Source organism: Dermacentor variabilis, chromosome 8, assembly GCF_050947875.1.
Source record: "Dermacentor variabilis isolate Ectoservices chromosome 8, ASM5094787v1, whole genome shotgun sequence".
NCBI lineage: Eukaryota > Metazoa > Arthropoda > Arachnida > Ixodida > Ixodidae > Dermacentor > Dermacentor variabilis.
The window spans coordinates 96734270-96750204 of NC_134575.1; the positions used below are offsets into that span (position 1 = coordinate 96734270).

Below are 15935 nucleotides of genomic sequence, written 5' to 3' on the forward strand. Positions count from 1 at the left end.
CAGTGTCACTCAACCAGTGACCTAAGTTCGTCCGACGATTCGTTTTCATCCTGTATCCCTAAGCACAGCAGCCCGATGCTCTACCCATTAGACCATGGACTACCCGTAACCCAAGTTGGCGGGAAAAGGAAAGTTAGCCGATGACAAACATACACAAAGGCATACCGCAGACTGTGTGAAATGAACAAAGGACGCTAGTTGCATAAAAAAATTAGACAGTTCAGATTAGTGGTGTTCACAAAGCTGTCAGATGCCTCATATTCATGCGATTAGCATTCTTAAGGAACCTCACCCAGTTATCGGCATGTATGTATGTCCGCGCCTAACCTCTTCACGCCCAACTTGGGTAACTGGTAGTCCATGGTTGATTGAGAGCATTGGACTACTGTGTTGACGAAACCGGTTTCTGAAACAACTGCCGAGTTAACTTGGATCACCAGATGTGTAAAAATACGCATATGGCGCACCTCAGTGAACCTCTTTCACGCCAACATGGGTCACTGCATACGTGACACTGGGTGTGTTCTTTTTTTCAGTGAGCCTCTTTGATGACAACTTGGGTCCTATGTATTTGGGAATCGGTACGCACCTTTCGTGAATGAACATGTTTAGCTCCAACTTAAATCACTGTGTATGTAGAACTGTCTATGATCCGCTCTTCGATGAACACGTTTCACAGTAACTTGAGTCACAGGTATGTGCGGCTAAGTATTAGGCCGCTTTTCAATAAAAAATTTTGGCCCCAGCTTGGCCCACTGGGCATTTGTCCCTGGTGGTGTGTCAGTGGGTACCTGCCGCTTTTCATAATAATCATCATATAAAGCACATCATCACCACTTTCACACCTAAGAGAGGCTGCTAATTGCACCTAAATCGCTGATCATCTCTAAAGAATAGATGCGCCGCCAATTTTTAACCCGTCTTGTTGTGGATGACATGAGAAGACGCGACGTCTTGAATAGGGGAGTGTCTCCCGACAGGTATGTTGTTGCTCTGATGGAAATTAGCTAAACAAACGAAATAATTCGCTCGTTTTGTCGCAGAAATGTGTTAACTGAATTTTTCGCGAGCATTATCGCGAAGTGCTTCCGGGCAAGTTCTCGGTGGCGCCTCTTTAGGTCGCATCAATGTGCCTTCGTCACCACGCATGTTCCCGAAGGTGTCAAGGATACGTCGAGCCTGAACCTGAACATCAGCCTTGGTGAGCTGGCGATCGACTCTCTGATGAGCGTCGAGGTGAAGCAAACCTTGGAGCGGGAATGCGACCTCACTCTGCCCATGCAAAACATTCGGCAACTCACAATCGCCCAGATTCGAGGTATCAGCGAAGGAAGAGACGCTTCAACCCTTGGTGAAGTAAAAGGAGCAAAAGGTAATCAATACTACTACCACACTTCGTGCGTACGTAAGGTACGCAAAAGAGAGCAGAACTCGTTTATTACAGAAGAAATGTGACTGGGTGGTGTGTTGTAGCTGAAATAAAACGTGCGCCTTCGCAGGAAACTACACATTATTTTAACCACACACAGAACACGGCATATGTTTTCTGCGGGGTGTTCTTATTTCGCACCGTTAAAAGAATGTATAAAAAACAGTGACAATTTGTCCTCGACGGGCCGTCTTGAACCTGCGCAGTACTTGTGTGACTTGCACCAGACAAATAACGGTATGTTCTGTTCAATGAAATGCTGAGCAAGAAAAAAGTAAGTGATCAAATAAACATCGAAGGCTCAAATACAAAAACAGCGGTTGGGAAAAACAGATTATGCAAAGTGATTAGACCTTGCCTCTTACTGTTTCCGATAGAGAACTTGAAATAAAAATAGATCAGCATCAGCATACAAATAAATCAGAAGTTTCACAAACACAACTTGCGTCAGATAGCATTTCAAGCAAAGTTTGACACCAGAGATCGAAGCAACAGTTTATCGGTCTGTGTGGACGTCAACACATTTCTTCATTACCCCCTCATTCCCACATTAGCTATTGGGCGACCAGTGTTAAACTGCTGTTATAGCACTTTCCGGTGCAAAAAGTACATCTTTGCGACGCAGTGCACCTTTCCTGCTCGAATTCACAGTCAGTAGTGTAACTTCACGAAAGATCAAAGGTGTTCATCAAATGGAAGCACACTATTAGGCCGCCGTTCCGATCTCCTTTAAATTGGCTTCGCGGGAAACTGCCTGATTGCTCGGGAGTTCGCTCAAGCATGAAAAGGCCCCTTGTCTCCTAAACCAAAGCGTCCTACATGGTCTCGAAATCATCCACTAAGTAAGTCAAACACGGTTATATGGTGTGGAATTGGACAGCACGGAAGCATTTCACCTGCGACTGCTTCATTTTAGTTTCGGGAGAAAAACGTTTGCTTGCAGCATCCGCTGCAATGAGAATAGAACTGCCAAATTGATGGCGCTTTTGCCATGCTTACCAGCCGCGGTGGCTCTGTGTATAGGGTTTTGGCTCTAAGCACTTTGTAGTTATTAGATTCTCGGTCGCCCCGGCTGACATGACCCTGCCACCAGTACCATGTCGTTTTGTTTCAGTCAGTTCCGACTCGCAGTACAATAGGGACGGCGTCAGTAAGCAGATATTCACACCTTAGCGCACTTAAGGTGCTGCTATAGTCAGCGTAATGCAATCATGAGCAAGCAGAAGTACTGGTGAGAGACTTCAGCAAAGAACGATGACACATTACAGAAGATGATCAGTTCCTTCTTTTTTGGGACCAACCACGCCGAGTGTCAGGAATAATGCGCAGATATTTATTTAGAGGACCACGTGCGGCCACTGCGGCTCCAAAACGTCCATGCTCTAGCTCCTCTCCCCGCCCCCATACACACATATTCGCCCGATCACCTCAGCACACCAAGGTAGCCTCCTTACATCTCCCCACCACGCTTGAGTATGTTTCATTATGCACTGCCTCTAAAGGTTGTCTGCGAAGTGGGACAAAACTCCTTTCATAGCGAGTAAGCACTGCAGTGGCTTGTTGTCCATCTTCAGGAGACATCCGAGTTACAGCTCTTTGCGAGCTACTTGGTGTATTGCTTCGCTGCAGAGCGCTGTAGACTGGAGCACTAAGATGAGTGCTTCTTGAGTATCTTGTGGTGATTGCGGCACTTACGCTCTTGAAGCTATCGCACAGTCCGCCTCACGAACCAGCACCGAATTATTTCGGTTGCGTTGAAGCACAGAACTTTCTTCAGTCTCTACAAGATACTATCTGGAGCGCTGCTACGGAAAAGAAACGTGACAGATACAGGTTGTAGCAATTGCTACGATTGGTTGGACGGCTCATTTTCCCTTTATTAATTACTTCTCTCCACCTTGCGGGTTTGCACAGGACTATTACATCAAACCCTCGCTTTTGCTTCGAGTTATTGACAAGTTCGACTTCGCCCGGCCATCTGCTAGCCGCCTGGTTAGTTCAGACGGTGGAGCGGCTGCCCCGGAAAGGTGGTGGTCCCGAGTTTGAGTCCGGGACCAGGACGAATTTTTCTTCAACTGCGAGGCTTGTCTTTCGAAGAATCTGTATGGGTTTCCTTTGTAGCAACTGCTACAATAGGCTGGACGTAGCAGATACAGGTTTAATTTGAACCCAGACCCAAGTACCATCACATAACGGAGGCAGCTCCCTGACGCGATGTGGACGATTGGTGTCTGCTGCTTGACGGAGCCTGCAGCTTAAATCCTTGTAGCCACTACATCTCCGGCGATGCTGGAAGGCTGCAACAATGTCCCATCTTTGAGCAGTGGACGTCTGAGCCACCTACTTACGGGCTCTTCAAGCGAACTAAAACCAGAGAGGTCAGGAGTGTCTCGATATGTAAGCAGGGCTACGTATACGAATCTTGAGCTTTGTGTAAGACGCTTATACCTGTATGTGTAATGCGCTGTCTTCTCCGTTGGACTGTAGTTATTTACGACTGCTTGTACAGTCCTCATTGTCGCATGAGGCAGAAAAGCGAGCCAAGTCAACAGACTATAAATGCCGCACAATGCCAGTGCGCAGCTTTGACGGAATGCCATGTCGAGCAAGGGTGCTTTCGACGGCCCATCATGATACATCCCGCATTTGTAGTATTCAATGTTACCACTTCATAGTAAGGAGAGCAGTAATCTACCACTAGGAACTATGATCTTTATGATGAAACAAATCAGCACTGAGTACTTCCCAAGGAAGACCTAGAAGTTGAGTGCGTTCGAGAGGTTTGGAAACGTTTGTTCAATGTGATGTCAGCTTTTCAGACTTTGCTACGAGGGATCCTACATCCTTGTTGATTCCAGGCCACCTACCAAATCCATAGCGCTTGCCTTGCATCTGTTAATGCCTTGGTGGCTTTCGTGAAGTCAAATCTGCTGTGCGATATACTGCTGGGACAATCCGAGTACTCTTGAACAGGAAATCATCGCTAAGAGCTTGTTCGTCCTCTGGCATAGGTAGCTAGGGGCAGTGGCAACTTAAGCTTCATTGCAAAACAACTTTGACAAATTATTACCTGTGCTGACACACCCCGTCATTTGCATGACTCTTTTTGGGGACTTCCAATGGAAGTGCCTATGCTTCTGAGGATTTCTGAACTGCTTCAGCAGCAAATAATTTAATTATGTCTGTGTAGATCGATGCGATTGCAGGTTCTGTGGGGACACAGGAAATTGTAGCAGCTGTGGCAAGCAATTTTCCAGGAAGCAATTTCATCCGAAATCGATACCGTGTACTATTCAGTCGGAAGCGTTGAAAGCGGGGACGAAAGTGGTCAATGACCATCTTGCCGAACAGATATACAAGCGTAATACCTACCTCCTCTTCAATGGCCAGTCTTTGCAGGAACTCGTCAAATCTTCAGATAGCCCATACTACGGCCAAGGCTTGTTTTTACGCTTAGCCCTACCGTGCTGCTGTCGGTCTCAAAAACAGAGAAACAAAAGCAACAAGCTTTCCTTCTCCTGATGGTTAAGTTTGCTGCAGAACTACTCTCCAGCCAAATGAATTTGCATCGGCCTAGACGGCTGTAGGGTGCCGCAGATTATACTCCGTATATAGCAATCCGAGGTGAGCATCTCTTGAGTTCGCAAAATGCGGCTTTTGTTCGTGGGACCATGTCTATGAAGCGCTGTTACTTTGAGGGCTCCTGATGCCAACTGTGGCATCCGATATTGGCGGAAGAAAGCGTCGAAGATCACTAACCATGCCTAAAGGCGTCTAACTTCAGTCACGTCAGCCGGCCCGTTCGCTTCGGTGATAGCCCAGAGCTTGTGTGGTTCCGGGCGAACACCTTTTGCAAAGAGCACCACTTGAAAAATGAACTTCACGTTGACGAAACATGCACTTTTTTTATGAAGCGTGGTACCTGCTTGAGAGACTCGCGTCAAGGCTTCTTGCAGGCGGGAGCCATGCTCTTCCAAAAGTGAGGTCAAAGACAATAATGTCGTTGATCATGCAGACAGTGCCTTCTGAGCCTTCCAATATTCATACAATCGGCTTCTGAAAGAACTCAGGCGCTGATGTGATGCTGGAAGATATACGACGGAAGCAAAATAGCTCATAAGGAGTGATAAATGTAGTCAGTTGTTGCGATCCTTCAAATACCTGACTCAATAAAAAGCAGATGTGGCGTCTAATTTGGCAAGCACAGTAGCATTTCCAAGAAAGCTAAGGACTTGTTCTACTGTTAGAAACTTCTGACGCTCTCGCAGAACTACTTGGTTTAGCTTTGTGAAGTCAATGCACAGCGCGTGGCCTCCTGTCGCTTTAGACACGACCACAAAGCCGGTGCACCAAAAAGTCGCATATACTCGACAGGTCACGCCTTTTCTCTGAAGTTTCTGAAGTTCCTGGCGGACCACTTCTCCTAATCGTAAAGAAGTGCTTCTTGCGTCATTGATTGAAATGGCAACTGTGTAAGGCTTGAGCTGGATCTTGTATTCTTGAAAGGAAAAGCCGAGGCTTTCTAATATGAGGTCTTTATATTAGCGAAAAGCATTTGCTTGAGAAGCAGTCTCATTCTTGCTTTGGGCCATTTTTTAGATGAAAACGCCTTGTCGACAAGCTTGACCACCTAAATCGCCTGGATTGCTGGAAAAGCGAGAAACGCACTGGTGATGGCTTCACCACGTAGAGACACTGTTGAGTTGTCTTTCCTCTTCAAAGAAGAGTTGCTACGAATGTGCCTAGAACGTCTAGTGCCTGATATTCCAGTATTGGGAGGGTATTGGTCATCTTATCGAATTAAGTTGGCAGATTATGAAATATCGCAGAGAAAGGTTTTTCCACGATGAAGCTGAAGGCTTAGCTTCGAAAGTTATTTCTGCCTTTGGCATATTGACTGACTTATATTGTTCTCTTCAGGATGACTCGGGCTAGGCGGGTAGGCTGGCTGAGTAAAGAATACCAAGGTGGCGCGTTGCTGCACGTCGTTCAATCAATCCATTTTTATGTGGTTCCTGAAGCCACGACACATGGTCTTCATCACGGGTAATTGTTCAGGCTTCGGCGCGCATCTTACTTTTGACGCCATGTTGAGGGCAACCACTTCGAGTGTCAGGGACGATACACAGATTTGTTTACACGGCCACGTCGGGCCACTACGACCGCAAGACCTTTAGTCACGATGCCGATCAGAGCAGTACGCAAAAGAAGGAACAAACAACCGTGAAAGTAACGAGGATACAGCGCGGCTGCCTGGTGCAGCCACAACCTATGCGCAAGCTCCACACACGTAGTTGCCCCATCACCTCATCACACCAGAGGTAGGGCCCTCTAGACTTCGACGAGATTGCAGAACTTCGCCGAATACTTGGCAATACAAAGAGAGAACAAAACAGCTCAATAACTAGCTTTGTGCCGTCTGTTGTGGGGCTAGCTGGTACATGGCTAGAAGCAGTTTCAAGATAAAAATATGGCACGGACTAAGAACAGACACGAACAAACGCCCATGGTTGTTCGCATACTTGTTAGTGTCTGTGTTTAGTCCATGTCTTGTTCTTTATGTCAAGCTTCTTGAGTACAAGATACTTCGGCGCCACCACATGTCGTCGACGTGAGTGCAATTTCATCGTAAGTGGAGAGCCTCGCGCGCCTACATAAGCCGTTTCATGAATGCTTCTCGTCGACCTCGATAGTTGGTCAGACTTCACTGACTAAGCGCTGGACCGTCACGAAGAGAATCATCATCATCAGCAGCAGCAGCAGCCTGGTTACGCCCACTGCAGGGCAAAGGCCTCTCCCATACTTCTCCAACAACCCCGGTCACGTACTAATTGTGGCCATGCCGTACCTGCAAACTTCTTAATCTCATCCGCCCACCTAACTTTCTGCCGCCCCCTGCTACGCTTCCCTTCCCTTGGGATCCAGTCCGTAACCCTTAATGACCATCGGTTATCTTCCCTTCTCACTACATGTCCTGCCCATGCCCATTTCTTTTTCTTGATTTCAACTAAGATGTCATTAACTCGCGTTTGTTCCCTCACCCAATCTGCTCTTTTCTTATCCCTTAACGTTACACCTATCATTCTTCTTTCCATAGCTCGTCGCGTCATCCTCAATTTGTGTAGAACCCTTTTCGTAAGCCTCCAGGTTTCTGCCCCGTAGGTGAGTACTGGTAAGACACAGCTATTATATACCTTTCTCTTGAGGGATAATGGCAACCTGCTGTTCATGATCTGAGAATGCCTGCCAAACGCACCCCAGCCCATTCTTATTCTTCTGATTATTTCCGTCTCATGATCCGAATCCGCGGTCACTACCTGCCCTAAGTAGATGTATTCCCTTACGACTTCCAGTGCCTCACTGCCTAGTGTAAATTCCTGTTCTCTTCCGAGACTGTTAAACATTACTTTAGTTTTCTGCAGATTAATTTTTAGACCCACTCTTCTGCTTTGCCTCTCCAGGTCAGTGAGCATGCGTTGCAATTGGTCCCCTGAGTTACTAAGCAAGGCAATATCATCAGCGAATCGCAAGTTACTAAGGTATTCTGCATTAACTTTTGTCCCCAATTCTTGCCAATCCAGGTCTCTGAATACCTCCTTTAAACACGCTGTGAATAGCATTGGAGAGATCGTATCTCCCTGCCTGACGCCTTTCTTTATTGGGACTTTGTTGCTTGCTTTATGGAGGACTACGGTAGCTGTGGAGCCGCTATAGATATATATTTCAGTATTTTTACATACGGCGCGTCAACACCCTGATTCCGTAATGCCTCCATGACTGCTGAGGTTTCGACAGAATCAAACGCTTTCTCGTAATCACTGAAAGCTATATATAAGGGTTGGTTATATTCCGCACATTTCTCTATCACCTGATTGATAGTGTGAATATGATTTATTGTTGAGTAGCCTTTACAGAATCCTGCCTGGTCTTTTGCTTGACAGAAGTTTAAGGTGTTCCTGATTCTATTTTCGATTACCTTAGTAAATAGTTTGTAGGCAACGGACAGTAAGCTGATCGGTCTATAATTTTTCAAGTCTTTGGCGTCCCCTTTCTTATGGATTAGGATTATGTTAGCGTTCTTCGAAGATTCCGGTACGCTCGAGGTCATGAGGCATTGCGCATACAGGGTGGTCGGTTTCTCTAGAACAATCTGACCACCATCCTTCAACAAATCTGCTGTTACCTGATCCTCCCCAGCTGCCTTCCCCCTTTGCATATCTCCCAAGGCTTTCTTTACTTCTTCCGGCGTTACCTTTGGGATTTCGGATTCCTCTAGACTATTTTCTCTTCCATTATCGTCGTGGGTGCCACTGCTACTGTACAAATCTCTATAGAACTCCTCAGCCACTTGAACTATCTCATCCATATTAGTAATGATATTGCCGGCTTTGTCTCTTAACGCATACATCTGATTCTTGCCAATTCCTAGTTTCTTCTTCACTGTTTTTAGACTTCCTCCGTTCCTGAGAGCATGTTCAATTCTATCCATATTATACTTCCTTATGTCAGCTGCCTTACGCTTGTTGATTAACTTCGAAAGTTCTGCCGGCTCTATTCTAGCTGTAGGGTTAGAAGCTTTCATACATTGGCGTTTCTTGATCAGAAGAGGATAGCGAGCCCGATTTGACAATACCCGTACCATGTAGCGTCGGAGAAACGCCAAACAATCCGAAAGGATGCGAAGAAAATATATGAGGATGACGTTATTAAGCCGTCGAAAAGAACTTCGGCATCACCACCAATGCTCATCTAAATGAAAGACGGTAGTGTATGCTTTTGTGTTGAATACCGCAAGCTGAATCAGGGGACAAAAAAAGACGTGTACCATTTGCCACACATTGTCAGTTTTCTCGCCAGGCCGAGGCACGCACACTGCTTCTTGCTGTTGGACCAAAACATGGGTATTGGCAAATCGAGGTTGATGAGAGAGACAGAGAAAACAATGCTTTCGTATGGCAGATTTACCTTAGGAATTGAAAATCCTGCCTTTCTCTTTATATTCAGCTCCGTCAGCAGGTCGCTGAGGATGATGGGCCAGCCGCTGAACGACTTCGGTCTTTCGGAGGTGAGTAGTGGGCGGAGTTCCGCGGTTTCACCGCAAACGTATAACGCCATCGCCACAGCATAGCTTAGACAGGGTGGCAGAAAGCAATGTGCGACAGCGGGCTAGTTGGCAATCCATTATAAAAAGAGCGCAACAGCAGACGGAGAACGGAAAGAATAAACGAACACAAGCGCTGGCTTCCATATAAGGGTTAATAAAACTGGCACACACATACATCTAGGTTTACTTGAACACTTGATCACAATCTAACTGCCATTTTGCCAAGTTCTAACAGAGCTGAAGCGAGATAGAACAAAAATATAAAGAGCTTTCCTTTGTTAGTTTGTTCTTATGACTTGCGTCTGCTTTTGCGCTGTTTTTATGATGGCACGAAACGTCGGATATGTGAAAGCTTCACATATCCATATACATATAGTTACATATAGTTACACGTGACACCGATGTCCATACCTTGACGCACAAGCTGCTCGCAGCCTTCCTCAACGTCATTCACGTCATTTGTTATTTACGACTGCTTGTGACGGCCTCGTGCTGTTGTGGTCGTTCTTTTTCGGGAAAGACAGCCCTCCTGTCCTCAAGCCGCTTTATGCTTATGTGGCGGCTACGGAAGAGGGCTCCGATGGCGCAGGCCTTCAACGACGGCGGTCGCGCCGTTGGAGACAACACACACATTATAAGCGTGCTTATATGTATAACCACCTATACTACTGCAGGAGACGCGCTGGTTAACGGCTTTGTTCTCTACAGAACCACGAAATTAAGAACACACGCTAGCTCCATGTTCTCACTGAAACAAAAGTACGCCCTGAAACACGTCATTCCTTTAATAAAGCGAATAACTTTCTACAAGCGTACGACTATGCGCTTACGTCGACATTCACTGTCGACTGTTTCTGTACAATGTTTAGAGGCCACAGCCACAGCTTGTGGTGACGTCTTCTCGTCTCGTGTCCCGTCTATGTTTTGTGCTGTTAACGTCCGGATGGAAAACCAACAAGCCCAAGTTGCTATTCTAGCTGATGGCGTGACACGAGAGGCATTTTTCACAGGCCTCATCTTGGTCCAGCTAGCTGTATCACCGACCGACATATCACTTGCTGGGCACAATGCGTGGGACGCGATAATAAAGATTACTACGTTAACAATAAAAATAATCGCCATTTATGTCGTACGCGTGGTGGAGCTCGCTTTCGCTTGAACCTAGTACGGTCTTCATGATAACCCAACGCGAAAGACAGTGTGACTCGCAAGGAATAGCGCGAGATTTGAGATAATTTCACGTAGCGTCCCGTTTCTTTTTTTTTTATGTGATTAGCATTGTCTGCCTACTTCAGGCATTTGGAGCCCATCTATCTGTCTGTTTTTTTACGCTGTCCCAGTGGTCCAAGTTGTCCAATAGCTTGAGCCACCAAGTATGTGCGCGTATTCCTGATGCCGTCAAGGTCGTTGAATCGCCGACATTCTTGCTTTGCCATCCGACTCTCGTCATGGCGTCGCCGTCAAACCATTGTCGTCACAGTCGTCAATGTACTCATTGCCGTGATGTCCTGATGGGGTCGTGGTCGTTTTATCTCTGTCACTGCGGCTTCGTCACCTTACTCTTGTCATGCCGCCATTGTCGTCACGCACTCGTCGTCATACCGTTGTCGTCATACCGTCGTTGTCAAGGTGTCGTTTTACCATTGTCATGACTTCATCAATGTCGTCTCATTATTGTCATGCTGTCCTCGTATTACTGATTTCGTCGTTTCGTCGACGTCGTTCGTTGTTTCTCATTCTAGCGTATTTGTTCTATAATCACTCCATCGTGATTATGCCGCCGTTGTATGACATGGTCTTCCTTGTGTCCATGTTAGAAAGTCGCTCTGATACATTCGTTGTCACACTGTCGATGTCCCGCCGTCGTGGCCGCCATTGGTGTCATACTGTCATCAAGCATTCATTGTCATATCGTCGCCGTGATGCCGGTCTTTGTCGTTCATTGCCGTCACTTTACCATCGTCATCCGACTCTCGTCATGCCGTCGTCGTCACACCATCATCGTCAAATTCATTGTGCTACAGGGTCATCAAGCGATCGTCGTCATACACTTGTCATCATCTCATCGGACACATACCATTGGCATGCCATCGTTGTCAATGTGTCATCATCATGCCGTCGTCCACATGCGTTCGTTGTCATACCGTTTTTGCTATGCCGTCATGGTAGTTCCACCGTCGTCTTCTAACTTCCTCATCCCTCTCTCGTCATGCCATCGTCCTCATGCCAGCGTCGTCATACAGTCGTCGCCATACCATCGTTTTCACGGCGTTGTTTTACCATCGTCCTCCCTTCAGAAACATACCTATATTGTCATGCCGTCGTCCTCATACTGCCTTCGACGTACCGTCCACATCGTTCCTTCGCCGTCATTTTAGAGCAATCATGCCTTTGTCATTCAATCCTGATTGTGCCGCCGTTGTCATGCTGTCGCCTTCACAGCTTCGTCGTCAGACAGTCGCTGCCTTGCATCATTGTCAAACTGGCGTGGCCGCGCCAGCGTTGTTGTTCCTGATTCGTCACCTGGTTGTCTTCATATTCTTCGCTATCCTATTGTCCTCTTGTTGTCTTTGTCATGCTGCCATCGTTGTACTACCGTCACCATTTCAGAATCGTCATCTCAATATCGAAATGCCGCCGTCGTCATACCGCCTTTGTTGTTTCGTCAACGACATTCCTTCTACGTGATTCCATCATTGTCACTGCGTAGTTGTCACACAGTCGTCGGCATGCCCACGTAGAGCCTTGGCAAGCGAGTGCCATGCCAAAGTGGGCAGGTACTGTAGATAGTGTATGTCGCATATAGCCGAAACATCGGAAGTCTCAGAATGACAACTGTATATTTCAAGTAAACGTGACTTCCGCAATACTGTATGCCTCTACACTTCTTGAAAGCTAATCGCATTACCGTCCGAAAACATCGTGAGATGGGTCGTTCCGCAGTTTTTCATTTTGAATGCTGTCATTTTGGCCACTGTCATTTTGAATGCGCAAGCATGTATATGGCTGCCCAAAAACAAAACCTGTCCAACCGTCTGTCACGTAAGACGAATTGCTATGAAGAAATTTATGTACAATGCAACAAATTCGAAAGGAAAAATGTTGGTGATAGTGAGTTACCCCAAGCTCAGAAACCGACTGTCCTACCCACTGGGCTAAAAACCCACACTCGTAGAAGGCTAATACTGTGACGTTTTAGTAGGGATTAAACTCACAGCAGCAAAAACTGTGAATCAACTCTTTCTCAACAACTCTTTCTCTGTGAATCAGCAACTCTTTATTGGGCAAGCCTGTGCCCAAAAAAGCAGGTTGCACTCAAAGCACAATAATAGCGGCGAGCACAGTCGGCGATCGTCGAAAATTTCATCAGCGGGTCAAGCGTGATCGTTTTTATGCATGACTCGTCATAGGTTTCAGCGTAATCGCTGGTGCCCGCGTGCCTTCTAGAAAGTACTAAACTATTTGAGTCGTGCAAACAATCAGATTGCACAAGGTTCGGTGACAACAGAGAGCGGATAGAACTGTTCATAACGTTTGAAAAACTTCCGATACATGCAGGTGCGTGCTGCGGCAATAACGTTCAACATTTGTTGGCCGGGGAAAGCCCATCAGCAAAGAAATATAAACAACTACACGTGTAACTATATCGGAACCATATGAATGTGTTGTACCAGCAGTAAAAAAGAAATGTCAAAGAGTAACAGTTTGTAAAAAAGCTTTGTTGAAATATTTGATGATGGTGGTATGAAAGCCATCTCTAGGACCACATGTAGAGCCGACATGGAACATTGTAGACATCAGGGGAATTCTGATTTTGCGAAGCATTAATGCCAAGCTCGTCACGTCCTCGATGCGTTTCGGTGCTCGCGGCATGTGCCTTCCGTTGGGGCTTTGTTTCACCGACCGAAATGCCATAAATCTCTGAGGGGTCATGCGCTTCACGTTGTGCAACACATATAAGCAGTTATTGAGTTGATAAGGATGATAAGGATTGGTGAGGGGTTATATGGCTCTCATCATGGTTGATAATGGTTCGACGCGGGCTGATAAGCTGGTAAAGAGCAATGAGGCTTATATTGGTCGGAGCGATTCTGATAAGGTTATAAGCACCTTAATGGTTGATAAGGGTCGCATCACTTTCCATAAGGTTGATCAGGAACGATAAGAGTTGGTAAGGGTCTGATCACGTCTGATAAGGCTGATAAAAACAGATAAGGGTCGGATCTAGTATGATAAAGTTGATCACGACCGATGAGGGTTTAAAAGGGTTTATACCGGCCGGATCAATTTCATAACATTAATAAAGAAACCGGGCTGCGTGCAGCTGAGCTAGTCGCACAATACTTGTGCACACTTCGACAACCCTCAGAAGAGTTCTTGTGATTTTTTTTATATCCAGAGAGTCTGTGGTGGTTCAGCGTTCAACGGTTTCATCGTTCAACGGCTTTGAGTTAACAATTAGTTTGATATGTTTGTTATCGCCAGAATTTGTATCCGTTTCTACGTTTCTAGCTGGTTGTTGTGGTGCGTTGTGAGCCTTTTATCATATCTCCGCTACGACGAGTAAGCGAATAAACAGTTTTAGCTGAGCGTCGCTTACGTTCAGATTTCACGTGCTGAGTATTTGCGTATAATTTACATTCTAAATACGCACGTGTAAATTTCCTTGCAAATTCCTACCAAGACATCAAGTGGAAGCGGTCTCACTCTTCGCTAAATGGGTTTTGCATCGAAACGACGGAAGCGTTCTACGCTCCACTGTCGGCAGGAGCGTTATGCACAAAGGCAGTTTAACCGGTTGTGTGCCAGTTGCTGTCATAGACTAAGGTCTGAGCCGAACGCATCGTAAACGCTGAAAGAAAGCTCTCTAATAGAGCGTCATACCGTATGCGCAATGATTGCCTACAGCACCGTATGTTTTACGCTTCAAGTCACTGTAAAGTCATGCTTTATGTTATCGGCGTTTTTCTTCCCCTCTTATTTTCCCAGAGCTTCGATGGCAAGCTCAAAGGTCAGCGTAGTGGAAGGCAATCATCAAGGCATTGTGCATGGACAAGGCGTTCAGCAGCACGCAGCAGCCATCAGTGGCCGGTGACAACAGTGCTCTTCGCTGACGGAAAAGGTCGTCATGAAGAGGTAGACTTAAGTAGCCCGCACTTAAAAGAGCGCTTTGATAAGCTTGAAAAATAAGGAAATAAATTCACTAAAAGACAAACAATAATTATTGTTTGTCTTTCATTAGTCAAGTTTTCTCATGCTGGCATATTTTTTGTTCGACTGGAGCCTTGCTCTGCAAAAAAAAAAACGTCATTTATTATAGCGCTTCTAGCCCCAGTCGACCGGGAATCACTGCCTGGCATCAATACATCCGGATGGGAGTGAAAGGCACAATGCTGGAACTACGTACTGGAACTGGTTGCGTTGAAAATTACGTATAGTGGCGTTCACAAGAACAACCTGGTGACTTATCGGAGTACTGATTCCGTCATTAATACCTGAATATGTGAGAGATTGAGTTATTAGAATAGGCCAGGATATATTTCGGTCCCGCTTGTCAAAATAGTGCATAGGATAGATTCTCTATCCTATTCACCATCCTTACAAGCTGGCCGAGTAGCGTCATGGACGTGTTTCGTTATTCAGGATGTTGCAGTGGCCAAGAATTGGAACGGAACCTGATGATATTTCGTAACCATTATGCGTAGAGCCTTTGCAATCATTTGTCAGATCGAAACGTAGCATGCATGTCCCAACGGAAACCGGCATCCAGCACACATTATGAATGCACTGTAGTCAGTACGAAAATGCGCTACCGTGGAATCTTTATCATTCGAACTGGAAGGATGTCCAAATTTTGTTCGAATTAAAGCAACCTCATAGAATGGAGGTCTCATGAGGAGCACTGCGTTAGGTGGGGCATGTGCACTCAGTTAACACACGAGCGGCGATTCCCGGATAGGTGGCTTCACGGCAGCACACCACTTGCAAAATTTGCACATGACCCACTCCCCGGCTTGATTGCTCACTCATTAAGTTCTAATGCGGGTTATGGGCACCAAATTACGGTACTTGCAACGCGAGCAGCAGCAGGTGCACAGCATGGTCGGAGGCGCCGCCGCGTGAGTTGTTGAACTGCTGAGAGCATGGTAAGCGGCGTAGTATGTTTGAATTGACCTCCGCAGCTGCTTACGCGTTCAATTTACCGGGCGCTTTCGTTCATTGAAATACACAGAATTTTGTCAGGACCGCAGGGTCGAATCGAATAAACTCGAAGTTCGAATTAAGTGAGTTCGAGTTAACTAGATTCCATTGTAGCAGGTTCATTCACACTTCGTATTCACACGAAATCAGCATTTCGTCGGTGTGAGCGGAATCTAGTTTGATAGTGCTTGGTGTTACATA

The 15935-nt window shown here is 46.2% G+C and overlaps 1 protein-coding gene across 1 annotated transcript in view; it reads left to right on the top strand.

Annotated features, from left to right (window-relative positions):
* The window catches only part of LOC142591496 (fatty acid synthase-like), a 188244-nt gene extending 173513 nt beyond the window's left edge, over positions 1–14731 (top strand). Inside the window, exons 25-26 of the mRNA XM_075703825.1 lie at positions 1160–1372; positions 14523–14731. Coding sequence (XP_075559940.1) covers positions 1160–1372; positions 14523–14554 — 245 coding nt within the window. The 3' untranslated portion in view covers positions 14555–14731. The remainder of the gene's footprint in view (positions 1–1159; positions 1373–14522) is intronic.
* The last annotated feature ends 1204 nt before the right edge of the window (positions 14732–15935 follow it).